The sequence below is a fragment of the Watersipora subatra genome, chromosome 9 (genome assembly GCF_963576615.1).
Source record: "Watersipora subatra chromosome 9, tzWatSuba1.1, whole genome shotgun sequence".
Taxonomy (NCBI): Eukaryota; Metazoa; Bryozoa; class Gymnolaemata; order Cheilostomatida; family Watersiporidae; genus Watersipora; species Watersipora subatra.
This window is the reverse complement of record NC_088716.1, coordinates 59,838,092-59,856,989: the sequence shown is the minus strand read 5'-3', so window position 1 is coordinate 59,856,989 and position 18,898 is coordinate 59,838,092. Positions and strand designations below refer to the sequence as shown.

General features: G+C 34.6%; 1 protein-coding gene across 1 annotated transcript; it reads left to right on the top strand.

The window, feature by feature from the left end:
• Nucleotides 1-1,172: 1,172 nt before the first annotated feature.
• Nucleotides 1,173-18,200, top strand: LOC137405298 (heme transporter FLVCR2-like). The gene is made up of 13 exons (XM_068091525.1): nucleotides 1,173-1,256; nucleotides 2,913-3,063; nucleotides 3,901-4,026; nucleotides 7,813-7,991; nucleotides 8,315-8,456; nucleotides 9,404-9,541; nucleotides 10,082-10,149; nucleotides 11,134-11,252; nucleotides 12,282-12,392; nucleotides 13,582-13,687; nucleotides 13,935-14,061; nucleotides 14,479-14,531; nucleotides 18,111-18,200. Exons 1-13 carry the CDS (start codon nucleotides 1,173-1,175, stop codon nucleotides 18,198-18,200), a joined length of 1,494 nt encoding a protein of 497 aa, XP_067947626.1.
• Nucleotides 18,201-18,898: the final 698 nt, after the last annotated feature.

Genomic DNA, 18,898 nt, shown 5'->3' with positions numbered 1-18,898 from the left:
ATCTGAACGACCTTGAAAGGCAAAAATAAAAGTCATATCTATTTATCTAACTTTACAATTAGTTTTCAGTTTCAGTAGAAGCAGCTGTGCATTTAAAAAGGATTCCTTGAGACTTGAATGCTGGAAAGCTATGATTGTTACAACTATTTCCCTAAAACATTCATTACAAGTGAGGATATGGTAACGAGTAACTGGCAGATTTATATGTTTTATCTATGAATTTGCACCCTAAGATGGTCTTTTCAAAATCGGAAAGACAATGACATCTACATATTCTCACCGTGTTTTAATGCATTTATGTAAGAACAGACACCATCTCTGAACCTTTATGCTATGTTAGTCTTCTGTCTAGTTAGTTTGCTGGCCAATCGCCTTTTATGTGACGAGTCAATGCCGAGCCCCTTGATAATTAACCTTGTCACACAATACCATTGATTTTTTACAGATCTGTTAACTTTGTGGTCTTAACTGTTCTCTGCATAGTCAGAAATAAAGCTGACTATCTGTATTGATTCGATAAAGGGCTTGTCATATCTGCAGCTGACCTGTTAATTCACGCCTTTGCAACTAGTTTATATGTATTATATGGGTAGGTGCATAGATAAATAAATGTAGAGACAATTGTTGATAAATGCATAGAGACATGAATGCATAGATCTATAAACAAATAGTTTGATAGATAAATTGATTCAGAGAAACTTAGATGTCCCATAACTCTTTTACAGCAAGACACACTTAACAATAGGCATTCACATTACCAACATGCTGTATTCATACTCATTATCTATGCAGTGTATGCATGTAGATGTGCCAGTTAGAGGTGCCTTTTTCTGCATAAAGCCAAATCATAGATAGAATCATTACCTTCTCTTGTATAAAAAGTTGTGTAACTACAACATATGATTATGGTCTACGAATGCCTGCTGCAAGGTAGATAACCTTGACAGTATCTTAAAGGTATAATGTCTCCTCATACATATACTTGCATGCCCATGAGAGCATTTTCATGAGTTTATACAGTTACAATGCTGTTGTGTGGGAAGGAATAGCGATTGCAATGCTAAATATAAAGAACATGGACCTGTAGTAAGTGCTAATGGGATGATTAGCTAACTAACTACATGTATAAGCATTGCGTAACTCTACATGTGCGTAATTCAACAGCTAACAAAATGGATGATGAAGAAAGCAGCTTAGAAGAGAAGTTATCGTCAGCTGCCGGCTTGGATAATCCCCAGGCACCCGCTTCAATCAGAGTAAGTCATCAGCTTCAGATATAATTCATAGAAGTAAATCATCTGAGTAAGTCATCAAAGTGAGTCATTAGCCCAAGGCACCAAAGTAAGTCATCAGAACTAAGTCAGCGGAGCATATTAAAAATATCTGTCAATGCTGTATGCTGCCAGAGGAAATACTCCTGGCAATTATGATAAGTAGCCCCAGCATTGATTATGCATCTCAAAACGTATCTTAATTAGAATGTTTATGAAAGTTGATGACATTTATTAATGACCTTGCCATCTTATAGTCAATAACAAAAGTCAGCTCAGGTGCAGGTCTATTTATCTGTGGAGACTAAATACTACTCAACTAAGTCAATGTTTGTCAGTAATCTTGCTACTCGTTATTCTTTGCAGTAATTCCTACATGTAGAAATGTGTAGGAAGCATTAAAACTTTATGCTCATGTTGGCCAACATTGATACTTACGTGCCCAGGGCTGATACTCTGAAAGAAACACCCACCTGGATAGGCCCAGACTTGGATATTGTACCCCCAATCACCTGGTTGGTCAATTGGAAATACACCCCCTAAACACTAGGAGTTCCCTAGAGGGCGCCCAGGTTCCACGCCCCGCTAAACATCCATTATGGTTCATGCATTAATAAAGCAGAAAAAACTACAAACAAAATAACCTATTTTATTTAAATACGTTTTTATTTTGGATTTTTCGTTTGTTTAATATTGCAAAAATGATCTTTTTTTTCTGCAAACGGCTTATTTTTTGTTGCTAATAGACCAATATGTTGTAGTTTACTATTGGAAAAAAATTAAACTAAAAAAAGCAATTAGCTAACCATAAATCAATTTATAAAAACCGTTGGTGTGGCGACATAATAGTCTGCCCACTAGCGTTAGTATCCCAAAACGACAAATTGTGGCTATGCTTGCAAAAGGGTTAATAAAACTGATTACAAACATCAACCATCAGATCATCATTTTCATTTACAAAGGAAAACATAATGAATATCAATGAAAGAAATATCATATGATTCATTCTGAGTATATTGCTAAAGGGTTGCTAAGATGATGCAATGCCGACTCTCTCTTTTCCCTTACGTTCCCGTCAGCAAGCATGCAGATTTTAATGCAATCTGCATTAAAATGAAGACTGGAATTTCGGTGCAACTTCTTGGTATTACTTTGGCTGAATAAAACCTTAATGAGCATGGGCCCTTACTGGCTTGGCTGTAGAAACTCCCCCTAAATGAGCAAATTCACTGACAGTGCCCTATGGTCTGAAAACCCCCCCTAAAACGTGATTTTGGGCCGAACCTAATGGGTCTTTTAGGGGGGAGTATCAGCCCTGGGCTTACGTGTAGTTTAGGTAACTAGAATCCCTCCATTTTGGCATCGGTAAATGTAAGCAGACAACTCTCTATTTTTGCAAATTTTGTGTTTACACTTTTAGCTCACTTAATTAAGTTCAGTTTATTTAAAATCAAAGATTCATTAAACTTAAAAAAAGGAATGCTGAGCTTGCCATGCGTATTAGCAATAGTAAAACAGCACCAGGTTTGATATTACTTTGAAAATCTCAGAGTAATGATAGTTTTGAAAATTTAGTTTACACTAACTGGGTCTAATAGGGTGGATTTGTAAGCGATACTGTACATTGCTAACTCGCAACAGGTATACAGAAGGAGGTGGATATTACTAGTACTGTTTACCCTCTACTCCATGACAAGTGCTTACCAGTGGATTCATCTTAATATTATATTCGATGTCATCAAAACCTATTACAACGAGAGTCTGCCAGGAGCAGACGATCAACAAAAGGCAAGTTTGTTAACAGAAACTCTTGTATCACACTATGTAACACTCAGTTTTATTTATACATGTATGTGTGAAAATAGAAAAATATTTCTTCTTGTCTCAGAACAGTCAAACAATTAAATGAGTAGCAGATTCTTTGCAGAAATACCGCCAGCAAATTATTTGTAGTACAGTGGACCAAGAAGGAAGCGTTGTTGTCGAGAGGTATAACTCCGAAGCTTGTTTTCTTCATCTTTAGAGACAGCTAAATAAGCACAATGATCGGCAAAACTTCTGTTGTCTACCGCTGCATTGTATTTGTGTGTTCAATCACTCGGAGACTGAGTATGTTTGCTTCAATTACTATAACTAGAGGCCTTCCTAGCCTGACTTATAAAGCCTTAATGGCAAGGGAACCTTGACAACTGAATAATCACCTGCTGCAAAGAGCACTTTAAGGTTCAATACCATTTCTGTCACCATCTGCGGCCCTTCTAGGAATTGAACCCAAGCCTTCCCTTCACCGGTCAAGTGTTGTAGACCGCGCTAGGCCGCAGTATTGTTAGTGCTTGCTGGATGAGTTTTATGTCAGATTCTTTCTCGCTGGCTAGTTATTTTTTCAAGAAGTTCATAGATTAAAGTTGACTGGTTAAAGTTCACAAGTTAAATACTACTAAATGCTCTGTGTTAATATATAGCAAAATTCAGTATCGTAACATTGCATATGTAGGTAAGTAAGATCAGGCTCACCTACATATGGAATGCTGTTCGAACTAATGAAATCTCCTCCCTGCTGTGTTTAATAGTTGCACTTCAGTAATGATCAAGTGACTCTCATAGCCTGTATGATTTTGACAGAGTTTAGCTGTCGACTGGCTCTCTATGGTATATATGCTGGCATACATTCCACTCATCCTGCCACAATCGTGGCTACTAGATCAAAAAGGCCTCCGTCTCACTGCCATTCTTGGCTCTTTTCTCAACTGCCTGGGTAAGAACTGAGCTTGTTACAGGAAAACCCAATAAAACCTGCTTTGCTAATACATGTACATTATCTGGGTCATATATCTGGGTCATATTGTACTTGGTGGTTGATGAAAAATTGATTTAAAGATGAGCATGCTCAAAATTTTAGTAAATTTTATCAAAAAGTATCATAGTGTTTCGTCATCGACAATTGATTTTGATGTTTGAGATGATCTGACTGTCAGGATGTTTCAAAATTAAAATAAAAAAAACTTGATCGCGGTTAAAATGCTCAAAAGAAAAATATGTGCGAAATGATGTCACTAGCTGTTATCGTTGCAATAGTTGATATCGACTATTGCAATCATGCTGCAGTATAAAGCGTCTCTATTCTGTTGGTCGCTTTGCAAATATACACGTCATAATCGGACTTTCGGTTGATCAAGATTTTAATTTTGAAACAAACTCGCAGTCAGATCACCTCAAACATCAAAAGCAACCGCAAATGATAAAAAATACGAATACTTTATGATAACATCTGTAAAAATTCTATGCAAGTCCATCGGTAATTAAGGATACATTTGATGTTTGTCATTAAAAATCTTTTTTGAATGCGACTTTGTTGTGAAAACTGTATTTGCTGCTATCAAAATTTATATATATCATTGATCATAACACTTGTATATAATTTAGCTGTTGATGTCAACTCTTTTTAGCAATACATTTAAAATGACTTGCTATGCGAGCATTACCTGCTGTAAAACTTGACTTTTGTATATATATAAGCATAGTATGTATATGTGTTGATAACAAGATCAATCAAAGCTATCAATAAATTAACAGCTCCTCACAAATACAAAAAAATAATGAAACAATCAAATATCAATGACTCTCAAACCCAGGGCTGATACTCCCCCCTAAAAGGCCCATTAGGTTCGGCCCAAAATCACGTTTTAGGGGGGGGGTTTTTAGATCATGGGGCACTGTCAGTGAATCTGCTAATTTAGGGGGGTTTCCACAGCCAAGCAAGTAAAAGGGTTCAGAATAATATACTCAATACTCAATATACTCAGAATGAATAATATGATATTTCTTTCATTGATATTCATTATGTTTTCCTTTGTAAATGAAAATGTTTTGCAGGCATAGCAACATTTTGTTGTTTTGCGATACTGATGCTAGTGGGCAGAGCGACTATTATGTCACCAGACGAACGGTTTTTATAAATTGATTTATGGTTAGCTAATTGCCTTTTTTTTTAATTTTCTTACCAATAGTAAACTACCATATATTGGTCTCTGTTAGCAATAAAAAATAAGCCGTTTGCAGAAGAAGAAGAAAAAACGATCGTTCTTGCAATACTAAACAAACGAAAAATCCGAAATAAAAACATATTTAAATAAATTGGGAATTTTGTTTGTAGCTTTTTTCTGCTATATTAATGCATGAATCATATTGGATGTTTAGTGGGGCGTGAAACCTGGCCGCCCTCTAGAGAACTCCCCGTGTTTAGGGGGTGTATTTCAAATTGACCAACCAGGTGATTGGGGGTACAATATCCAAATTCAAATTGACCAACCAGGTGATTGGGGGTACAATATCCAAGTCTGGGCCTATCCAGGTGGGTGGTTCTTTCAGAGTATCAGCCCTGGGCTCTCAAACCACTTGTGGCGATGTTTTTTATATTCAGTATTACCAGTGCTACTATAGTCCAAATAACATCGCCGTTGATGTATTAATATAACCTTACAATATCGATAGACCATTAATCTTATAATTTTACAATATCGATAGACCATTAATCTTATAACCTTACAATATCGATAGACCATTAATCTTATAACCTTACAATATCGATAGACCATTAATCTGTTAAATCAGTAGAACTACTTTCCACCCTTTTAACTGACAAATGTATCTTTGGTTGCACTTTAACAAATTTCCCTTTTTATTCTTTCATGTACTATGGAGGCTCATAAATAAATGCACTATTAGCTTTTCTGTAGTGAAGTTGTCTGCTCTGTATTTATTCCTCTTGCTCTCAGACTCCAAGGAAGAATAGTACACAAACTATAGTCTATAATCTGCCTCTAGATAAAGCCTTACAATGTTAGTAGCATTGCCCAGCGCAGCTTTTACTCAGTTTAAATTTCTCTAACAATTATTAAATGTTAAAAGCTCATTCATGTTAAGTTGACCTTAGGTAGACCTAGCATCTTTACTTTCCAGCCTTGTAGTTTGAATTTTTAAACATAAATATTCAAACAAGAATATTGTAGCAAGAGGAACCTACAAGTGTACACTTTGTTTTAATCAGACAGTTACAGCTATTTTGGTAGAATTGGCACTGTTAATTTTAAGTTTCTCAATTGGAGAAGTTCATACTTCATTTGTTTTTTTCCCAGTTTGATATTTGAATAAAAAGTTGCTTTAGGTTTTCAAGCTGTTCTTGAGTAGACCTACATAGAGTCCTAGAGCATCCTACCCAACCAAAAAGAGTCGTAATATGGAACAAAGGCTATGCGCAACTGGTTGAAATATTTAATACTAATGTGGAATAGATAGATATTGACTTTATTTAAAGACATTGAAGGCAGTCTATTGAATATTCCTGAGGACTTACCCAACCTGCACTACTAACAACAATTAGGGTGGCTGCATACATGCTTCCTTAGGGAGAGAAGACTACGTCTAAATATTCACTCAAGCTTCTGAATTTGTACTTGAAATCTGTTTCAAAATATGTCTCAAATCAAAGCTTTAAGAAGCAAACTTCAGAAGTGATATACTTCTATTGTGATATGATATTTAATAATTAAGTTGTTTTAAAAGATATGTTTGTTCATATTGCTATTAAAACTGCCGTTTTTAGTCCTTTCTATCTACCTATTCACTATCCATCTACCTATATAATAGATTCAGATAGAGGTCGAATAAATATCAATCTAAAGCTTCAGTCTACTATACTTTGTGTTCAGCCGATTACACTTATGTATACATACATAAGTGTAATCGACTTTAAACAGATTCGAGATTTAGAGATTTAAATACATGTATTTAAATCTTAAGGCCCGTCGTTTGGTCTGTCCAGCTATAGCTATTAAAATCTAAAAATGAAAGATCCCCGTCGTGCTGGATTTGATCTCCGGACCTTCCATTCACCAGGCAATAACCTAACCAAATAAGCTACACGAGATGCAATAGATTCATTAGGCAAAATAAATCATATTTTTGGTTAAAATACGAATAGCACTCGGCATTACGCAATGTCACTAAAGCTTGCTCTCGCGGCTCTCATTAGTAAGTTTAGCAATACTAGCTTGCTCAAATTAGTCATTGGCAATGCGCCAGGCTAATGGCAAGCGGCTGGCAATTACATGACCTGCCACTGTTTATAAGCTGTTTTTAATACCCATGCAACGCCGGACATTTGGCTAGTGTTTTTATATAAATTAGTATGACTACACATTTGTAAATTTTGGTACCGGCTGTAGTTACATCCTGAACATTACATGTGAAAAACTGCAACATACAACTACACGCTGTATATCAAATAACCAATTCTCTGAAAACTGCGACAATAATCACTTCTTTGACCAATCTTGATGTTTTGAGAGTGTAATATAGTAGCGCTAACCTCATTGGATACAACTCAGTGCATGAAATTAATTCATTTGTTGATCATGAGAAACAAATGTAGCTCCTCATGGATTTAGCTTTTTGTTGATAGAGGAGTGCAGCATGCTGTCATAAAAATGTGGCAGAATAGCATAAATATCTTGCTTGTCTATCTGTTGATTTTTGATTTTAGGCGCGTGGCTCAAGTGCGCCGCAGTCTCTCCCAACCGATTCCTGCTGCTATTAGTGGCTCAGACTATTTGTGCCATAGCCCAAGTGTTTATATTAGGCACTCCTCCTCGGCTTGCGGCTGTTTGGTTTGGACCGGATGAAGTATCTACAGCCACTTCTCTTGGAGTATTTGGAAACCAGGTAAAGCTTATGTAGGAATGGAGGGAGTGCAAGGCTAATCGTTTCAAATGAAAAAGGTCTCTTGGCATCACGGCATAAAAAATGTCGCGGTATCAATTACTTTTTAGGCATAACCCCAATGTAATGGGGCATTAGTATTATTGCATGATGTACTGATAGTATTGCATATGGGTGCATTACATATAATGGATTTCTGATAACTGATCCAACTGCTGCCGAGAGTATAGTGTCATTGTGTGCTGCTAACAGCATAAAGAGTACTATGTACACTTGGTGACAGTTTGAAGAGCTGCTCATGTTCACAATTATTGATTGTTGTTTAGCTCGGAGCTGCTGTTGGATTTGTGCTCTCACCCTACATAGTAGAGCTGCATGAAGACCTCAGTCTAACAGGGAAAAGCTTGAGCTACCTCTTTTATGGCGGGGCTGGATACACAACCCTGCTCTTCATCCTTGTTGTCCTAGGTGAGCTATTTCGCATGCTGCGAGAACTGCATCAATCTATAGCTGTTACACCTGCCTAGGATTTTAGATAAGCATCATATGCAAATATTTTTTGCATTTTTATGTTTTGGGCCTAATTGAGGAATGTCTGAAATCTGCCAGTCGATGTATTTTTCTCACAAAAATTGCCATGGGAAGACAACTTTACTTTCATCAAGTGTAATGTATTAATGAAACATTTATAGCCGTTCAAGGCACTTGCTCACTAGCAGTAATTTTGGTAATAAGGTGTGGTCGACCGTAATAAAGTGCGGACGACCGTAATAAGGTGTGGGCAACCGTAATAAGGTATGATGTACCGTAATAAGGTGTGGTCGACCGTAATAAGGTGCGATTGACCGTAATAAGGTGCGGCCGCCGTAATAAGGTGCGGACGACCGTAATAAGGTGTGGTCAACCGTAATAAGGTATGTTCTACCGTAATAAGGTGTGGTCGACTGTAATAAGGTGCAATCGACCGTAAAAAAGTGCGGCTGCCATAATAATGTGCGGTAAACCGTAATAAGGTGCAGTTGATCAAACACTAAGAACTATAATCTATTTCTTTTGCAGTAGCTTGAAAGTCAGCAAAGGGTTTAATTTTTGTTTTTTCAACTTTCTTTAAATGTATAATTTAATATTTTGATAATTATAGAAATATTTAAAAGGACAACACTTTCAAAATCTTCCATTTTAGCTGTACCGGTAATATAAAAACTGTGCAATTAATTAATTTGTGCAAATAGGTATATGATTGATTTTGATGTACATTAAAACATCAGAAAGTTATTACTGTATAATATTGTAGTGTTGTTAAAATTATTGTCTCACACTTTCTATAACTCCCTGTTTGACTTGCTAGACTTAAGAGACTAAATGTCTTCATGAGACTTCTAACATGATCAATTCTTAGGTACGATTGGTTACAGTTTTTCGGAGTTATCCAAGCTTGCCTCCGAGCAGAGCTCAGTATAAGATTGTGACCAACTCCTCTCAAGTAAACTACCTTTCTTCTTTGAGGCAACTATCCAAGAACTTCCCATTTTGTCTTCTGGTTCTAACCTATGGTAAGCAAGGGGTTTATTGGCTTGAGCTGGACTAGATAGAGTTCAACTTTAACCATGGCTTTTCGAAGAACATTGCCGGTCATACATTGGTAAATCATACAGTAAAGTGGCAAAGATTTAAGTCATCAGCTGACAAGATTGTATCCGAATACCAACAAGACTATCTTATGTAAAATATGGTTGATATCAAAATTTGCATCAACTGTTTGTGTTTGTTTTAGCTATTCTGTAATCAATGTCTATAAAAATGGACTCTACCAGCCAATGAGTAGTAGTCCAGTGATGTAACTTGCCTGTATGGACTACAATCTGTTTGCCTTTCAACCCAATCAGTACCAACTATGTTTATAATATGATATTATATTACATGACTTCACAAAAATATTTTTATATCTCCACTGATAACAAAATGTTTTTACCAAGTGCTGCTTTGATGTATTTAACATGAGCTCTATTCTGATGTTCTGAATACTTGCAAAGTAACTAATGAATATCAAAGGCATAACTTCTATGCAGTAAGAGTAGATAACTCTCTTTTAGGATTGAATGCTGGAGTATATTATTCTGTGGGAACACTTTTAAACCCAATCATCCTCGGATTCTTTCCAGTAAGTCGGCGGTTTAAATGAGTAGAACAGTGAAAGTACTTCCTGTATTCTAGATATGCTAGTAATGAAATCTATGAACTATGTATCTATGGATCTATAAATCTATGAATCTATGAAAGTTATGTATGCTTTTATTATTGTCACTCAAGTGATGATCAATACATTATAGTATATAGTATGTTATAAAATATAAATAGTACTTAGCTATTGGCTAATCACAACAATTGTTTTAAGCAGATATAGATCTACACTCAATCTGATATGAAACAAATTTGTAATTTTTTGCTAAGTTCTTTTTATATTCTATATTATAATTAAATTAATTGTGTACCATAGTGTACTGAGTGCTCTCTCTTTATTATTCTTTATTAAAATATCTTTTCTAACAATAATAGTATGTACTATATATATATATGTATTTGTATATAGCCTATATTTAAATATGTTTATGTAAATGCATGTATATTTATAGGTTAATAATATGGAAACCCAAATTAACTTTATCCTAAGCTTCCATTCAGTATACTAGGATACAGTATATATAGTATATCCATAGGAAAAGCCAAATATTTACGCGCATCACTGTATTATTCATCGCTATCACAGAGAGCAGGTCATAAAATGTTGTTAAGAATATACTTTTTTCAATTATACATGAGGACAACCATTTTAATCTATTTTATTTTAATTGATTTCAAATATCTTTCCGAGTCATATTTCTATTTCCCTAAGAAGGGGTGTACATAAAATGAAACAGTTTGGGGGTCTGATCATTTACTGTCTATTAGAATATTAAAACTACATTTCATTTTATGTTCTCCACCCGGAGTACTAGCAACTTGTCAGACATACATGTGGGTGCTGCTAAAACACTCACCAGATTCTGGTTAAAGTTGCTATGACTTATCCATCACCATACCTTGTCTATGCTGTTTCTTTCTTGTTATACTCTTTAATGCTAGAGCTAGTTGAACCTCTATTCAGGTAGAACAATATCCAAATATTCACACCCACTGTGGCTGGATTGGTCTGACTCTAGTGATAGGAGGGCTGGTAGGATCGGTGCTCGCTGGAGTTTGGCTAGACAAGAGTAAACACTTCAAGTAAGTCTGTCTGTATATTATAACTCGTACATAGCCTGTGATCATACACAAAAGCCTTTACAATGAAGCTGTTCTATTTTTAGTTGGTTGAAAAGCTAAAAAGCAGTAAAACTAAATGCCGTCATAAAAGTGTGATATTCAAAGACTCCAAGAATACTTGGAAATGCTACTTGCAAATATTCCAGAAACATGCAGAGCAGTGACAATTCAATAAACAATTGAATCAATTGAATAAAAATGCTAAACTTTTTTGTGACACGAACTGAACTGGAGCGGCTCTCATAGCTTGTGACATCTGAATGTAGTGTATTTAAAATGGATGTACTATTAACGATAGGCCTACTCAGAGGTAAATATTTTGCAAAAAAGATGACTGTCATGACTACGCCAGGTTTACCTCTATAGTAACTATAAATTTATTTGAACAACATATCTTATGATTGGTTGTTTGTCAGTCATCAACATATATGTGTATATCTATATGAATACTACACTAGGTGCTGTAAACAGACATTTTTCTACACACTTAAAGAGGCAAGTTTTACCTACCCCGAGTACTTGGATCATGTAGTCATTTAGTCATAAGCTGTAAAAAGAATTAGTTCATTGATCAATCATAAAGTGGCAAAATTTTCTTAGTTTTTATAAAATAATCATATATATTTTGTAAACACAAAGAATAAACAAATTAAAATAATTTTAAGAACTGGAGCTGTTAGTTTGTAACAAAATATAATATAAGTTCTTTTCTTTTTGCCCTTTTCATGATATAATGAATATTTTGAAGGTAAACTGGGAAAGTTACTATTTCTGAAAGGATGTGCTTTAAGTGTTTGATCAAAATTCTGAAATGGCTGCCTTTGACTCGACCAATCAAAGTTCACACTCTTAAGTAACAATAGTTCTTTATAAGTTTTCTGCAATCAAATATTAATAAGGAAGATTTACTGCTAAAACGTAATAGCCTGTGATTATGAAATTGTTTGCTGACCCGCTGGTTGTCTTCAGAGTGCTTCATTTACATTGCAGACTCACCACAGTGGGAATATACGTACTCAGCCTATCTGGCTGTATTCTCTTTACAGCCACTCTCTACCTTAAGCAGATGTGGGTAGTTTACCTAGCAGCTGGTATGATGGGGTACGTTACTAATATCTTTATGGGTTGTGATGGAACGTTACCGGTGATGGTTGTCAGAAAATAAAAAAAACAAACATAGTTCTGAAAAATTCGCAGAAAACACATACATTTTGAGGTTGTGTGTTTTCTGGTTTAAATTTTAAAAATACATATGGCACCCTAAATGATAGCTGTTTTATAAGTTTTATATGCTTTTTAAATTAGTATTCGATCAACAGTCTTGACTCATATTTTTGCTACTACGAGTTTCTGAAAAAATTATGTTAAGAAGGAAAAAACCTAAAGAATTATCGTTTACATAGCAGATAATTCAAATAAAAAATTTAAAATTATTTTCATCATCACTTTCATAGCATTTTAGATTATAGTAAAAATAATTCACAGTTGGTATCATAGCACAGTAATAATAAACTAAATAATATAATATATTTTGGTATTTTTAATATAATAGTTTTAAGAAACAACAAAATAACTTAAACAAATATCATTATTCAGAACTTTAAAAAATCGTTTAGTGATTGTGTTTGATTATTGAGACTCGAGAATATTACCATAGATGAAGCCTTTGATTTTTACTATTGCTTTGTCTATTCTCAAGGTTGTATGCTTTACATTTGCAGCAAGCACCTTTAACGAGTGTGTCAAAGTAGCAACAAGAACCTTAGCAAGTATGTCAGAGTGACAAAAGGCAGTTTAGCAAAAGTGTCAACAGATTTCATTTGAGTCATAGTGAGCGGTAGTAGCTGCAGCCAATCCTGTCAGGTTTATTGCGTTTTCTAAAAAAGTGACACTGCCAGCAGGTACTCGCTTAGAGCTAGTCGTATTGCAGATTCCCTGTTTCAAAATTTAATAGTCGATCACCTCTGGTCACTCGCTGTGACTAGTTTATCATTGCCATTTAATCTCTCTGGCAGGCATTTAGTTGCTTCAGTTGTTTTGAACCAATGTCGCGACTGTAGTTTGCTTTTTTTATTGCATGACGTACTTACATGTACATATAGCCGATATAACTTTTTGCGGTCCAGTTCTAGTTAGTTCAATTAAAACTTACATGTACAGGCAAAAGTGGCACGGTAGCAGAAGAGCAAGTACTATCGCAGTACACACAATATTATTCATTGATGCCAATAGGGGTTGTTACTTTTGAGTGTGCATCAGGCAAGAGATAGAGTTTTGTTTACTTTTACAGGTTTTTTATGACCGGATATCTTCCAGTGGGGTTTGAATTTGCAGCTGAGTTGACGTATCCAGAGTCTGAAGGAACTTCATCTGGTCTGCTAAATGCTTCTGCCCAGGTATGCCACTAGCAACTGGTGCCACATCTATTCCTGATGTACACATTTATCACCTGCTTTGTGTCAGCAAATATTTACAGGCAGCTGCTACTGTATGGGATTCTTGCATAACTATCTACTTCAGAATATTTGCTGTGAGTTTTTTTATAGGCTTTTACAAATTAGTTTGAAGTATACAACATAAAACCTAAGATACTTTATATTAAGTTCTAGCAATATCAGACTTTGTGTATATCGCTGCTGACAGCTGTTTGGGATCGTGCTTATTCTGTCAATGGGATCCTTAATGAGAGGTAATGGAGAAGAGAAACTCAACATAAGGAACTCTTTACTGCTAGCCAATGGAGTACTTCTACTAGGAACTGCCCTGACTGGTGAGTCATTGAACACACTCACTCTCACTGTTTATCAATCGGCAGTGAATGTGTTTTAGTGCAGCGGCACCCATATCTTACATACTGTAGGGGTTAGCTAAGAGTTGCTGTTAAAGTTGATAGAGAAAAACTGTTGGGCATCCAAATGGCTTTTATTACTGGTCTGCTAATATTTTGATAGTGAATTACTTATAGACGGTTTGTAACAACTTTAGGCTTGTCTCTGTAAACATTCACGCTTTTTTACAGCCGGATTTGGAATAAACCTAAGAAATCAACTAGTTTTTTGAAGTCAACTTTAAGGAAATCCTTAATAAGTTATTTGTACCATTCTTTAGTATATTATTTAATTTTTTACTCTAACACCAAGCAGTTTATAAGATCTGTTAGTAATGTTTGTATCGTTTCCTTTTGCAGTCGGGATAAAGAACAATCTTTTTCGACAAAGGGCGGAGCGGCAACACATTTATGTAAGTAATGGATGGAGTGGGAATATGAATTGCCTGAGTGTGCGATAGGAATGTAAATGTTATAAAGAGTAACTGACAAGAGACAAATCTAGTGATAGTTCAAATAGAGAGATAAGTTTTATACCCCATTTATACGAGTAGAGGACAGATTTCATGGCTACGTGGACACGCAGACAAGTCTCATAAAACATGAAATACTATCACGACAGTGATAAATAAACTTAGCCTAGTGTAAGGACATTTTACATTTACATAAAACTAAAAACTTTATCGCAGCATGCAGGAGAACACGACTACAACTTAGACTGGTACACTAGATAGCCTACTCTAGAACCAATCTTGTCAAAGTAAACGTATTATAAACTTATCATCGTTTGATCTTAGGATGATCATCAGTTAAGGCAATTACTTATTGGTTCCTTACGATGCTCATATATATTAAGCAAATATAATATTAGCTTATATCAGCGCAAGAGATCACTGACACACATGGTCGTGTATTATGACTTAGTTTAGGCTAAAACAAAGTTCAGCGTGTGTTCAGTGTGTCAAGTTCAGTACATGTTGGTGATATTATATGGTATCCCATAAGGTAGGAAGATCTTAACCCCTATGCTTTGTTATGTAAGCTACAAACCCAAAAGGCTACAAGTTTACTTAGATTTATGTCTAAATACCTTACTGAGATCAATCGCATTCGCTGAAAGTGTTGTACAGATATCAACCCAAAAAGGAACATTTAAAAGTGAATAAGTTATGTGATAAATTATAACTTCTTTAAAGCATGCAATAAAGTTTAAGATTTCTTAAAAATATGTTTGATATAGAGTTTAAGTATAGCAACAAACGAATAAATAACAAAATTAAAAATAAACAAAAGATTATTAAATCCTAAGGAAATAGTATCTTCAACTCGGCTGCCATTTTCAATATGTAAATTATGAATGTCTCGTAGAGCGGCATTAATAGCAGCATTAATGTGTAGCACTGAATAATTTTGTAATGAAGTAAAAACTAACGCAAAGCGGGTGATAAAACTTTCACTCAGAGACAAAAAATACACTTCCTTGTTAAAAAGGAAAACAAAGAAAATTTAGAAAAGCAAAAATTAATTTCATTGGTTGAAATGAGATAAAATGAGATTTGTGTTATAATGGCTAATATTTCAAACTAACGTTTTTAAAGTGAAAATATCTTATCAGAGGCATAATTTAAAGCAAGATAATTGTAGATATGTATCTAGAAATAGAAATGGCAAAGAATAAACATGTGGTGAAATGTAATCATGTTTTCTATTTAAAGATGGCTCAAAGTGTCAAAAAACCAATAGTTGTTATTAATTCTATATGATTACTAATTAATATATGGGCTTGATAAATGACAAAACTTTAAATTGTATGAATATTTTTCTATAATCATTTGCGATTTTTATGTACATGTATGTTCTCACTAAAAATGTTTTTTATACGCCCTTAATAACTTATATGTAAACTCTAACATGGTTTGAGACTCAAGCAGGGCTCTAAGACATGATTTAAGGTATTCAGTACTTTATTTAAAAAATCTCAAACAATTTTTTTGTCAGAGTGTTTTAATAATATTTAATTGCTTAAAAATATATGACAACTATTTGATAATAATAACAAAATAATAAATTTTGTTAGATGAGTGAGGCCAAGCAGATTAGAAAGCTGTTTCTTTTTGTAAAAGATGCCTGATTTACTGGCGAAGCAGTCACCGGCACAATTCTTGACAGTACACCATCCATGGCTTGTAGTAAAACTTTTTCAATACTAAATACTTGGTAATTATTTTTAGTGTACAAGCAGACAGTATTTGACTGGCTGATGTTGTATTATTTACCTTGTTGCTGCCACCACATTTTGAGAGATTTTAACAACAGAAGTGATCAGACCTTTAGTAGTGACTGTAGTTGCCTTTTATTTTGTCTAATTAAAATGTTAGTAAAAACTAAAAATGAGAATAATTAAGGTTTATTAAATAATAAAAAGTTTATTAAATAATAAAATGTTTATTAAATAATAAAAGGTTTATTAAATAATAAAAGGTTTATTAAATAATAAAAGTTTTATTAAATAATAAAAGGTTTATTAAATAATAAAAGGTTTATTAAATAATAAAAGGTTTATTAAATAATAAAAGATTTATTAAATAATAAAAGGTTTATTAAATAATAAAAGGTTTATTAAATAATAAAAGGTTTATTAAATAATAAAAGGTTTATTAAATAATAAAAGGTAAATAATTGTGGCAAAATTTGTTACTCCTCGTATTATACAGCTCATTTCAAGTGCATGCTTACTTACATTATTAGTCAACCCGCGTCATTAACCCATATATGGTCATTATTACCATATATAGTCATTATGCCCTTATATGGGCGAGCTGCAACCTATATAAAGGAAGGCATAGCCGCAGTGGGGGCAGTTGTTTGTAATCTAGTCAATACAATTATATACACACATACACTCTCTCTTCATTTCTCGCTTGAGCGGTCAGCAAGAATTAATGCCGGATAGTCGACCAGTATAGGCATCATCGGTCAGCTGGTTGACTACGGGGGTCAGCAGCTAAAGGTGCCCTGACTGGGTCGACCTAAGCTCGACAAGAGAGGTCGATCTAAGCTAATCAGACGACGGACCTTAGGGTTGACGTGGTCTTCTATAATCACATACAGTTATAGGCACGGCAAGCTAATGTAAGCCGACCTGTCGGGTCGCCATTAGGTACACTGGTAGACCAAGACAAAAACCAGTACATAATATACATGAGAGTGTAAGTAAGATAAAAACAGTATTACATGAAGCAATGATAGCAAATACCAAACAGCAACTTGGCAGATTAATCACTGACATAAAGGCCTTTGTGTAAACATGCATGCAGCTTTTTTGTTCTGTATCCGTGCAGCTACAGTGTATGATGAAATGGCGGATGAGTGTTAAATGCCTTCAAAGTGGGAGTGTATGTTGCTCATAGATATATATACCTATGATGTATATGGTATATATATCTATGATGTTGCTAAACTGAACAAGTTTTAAAATCGAACAATGCATGGCATTGTGTTATACGTAATGCATGGCCTTTTGTAAAAAAGGCTTTTATAGGAGAGTTGTTATTGTTTGTTGCTGCTGTGATTTGTGATCATACCATACAGAATAGAAAATATGTTTACAAAACAAGTATGGTTGTGTCATACTTCCTGCTGAGAAGAATCTTCAGGTTCTCAAGCAAAACCGCAGTGTCTAGTGTGTCACAATTCCCTGCAGTACGCAAAAACTTTACTAAAATATTAAGTGAACTAATATTTCATTTGTTAGCATAAAAGCTAACTTTAATATACCTTGTAAACTATTTGCTTGTTCGCGCCGAAAATTATTAAATACCAGAAAATCAAGTGTGTCCAGTTTATTTATACCTGTCAGTATTCCTTGACTAAAAGCAAATGCTTTAAGTACATAATTTAAAAGTGGAGATATTTCTTGATTTACACAAACCTTGTAATGGATACTTGAAACAGCATAGGGTTCTCTGACACCTTGAACTTACACTCTGCAGGAAACAAACAACGCAGAAAATTATGGAGAGGAAATGAAACCTATTGGTGAAGAACAAAAGTTCACCCAAGATTCAGCCAATGGCAGATGAAGAGACAGAAAGAATATTCTGCTCATTGAAAACACAAATGTTCTTTCAATAATATGATCAATAATATGAGGAGTGTGGACTAGGTTTCATTTGTTTTTGGTTTATGTAATTATGAAACAGTTGTATGGTCACTCTTCAATAGTAGTTATTATTAGACGGTTATAAGGATTGGCTCGTGATCGCAGCGATATACCAATATCTAATAGGTCCGATTAATCTATGCAAGTCTTTGAATAAAATGAATCTTATACCATGTCATTGAATAGCTTTGAAAAGATGCTTGATGGAGTTGCTGCCAAGTGAAATTTTGAATATAAAATATAACACTTTCAATCATCTAACTTACATATGCATTAGTAAGTAATTCTTCAGAACACATTTGGGACATACATTGTACACAGCTTCATTAAGGTGTTGGCCTAAATTTGTGCTTGATTATGAATATACTCCAAATGTATATAGTTTAGGTTCCCGAGTTTGAGTAAGAGGGATTCAATAGAAATTGCAGCCTGTGTGAGCCATAAATAGACTGAAAGTTTTTGCAGAGTTACTCAGTTCTCTTCTGTCTACCAAAGAGAATTCTTAAGTTTAACAACTAATACTAAATGCAAGCACGTTTTCAGCTTGATGGCCATTTTTAATATAATTAATATCACAAGGTTGAATCACTACAATGCTCAGTTTTTAGATATGTGATG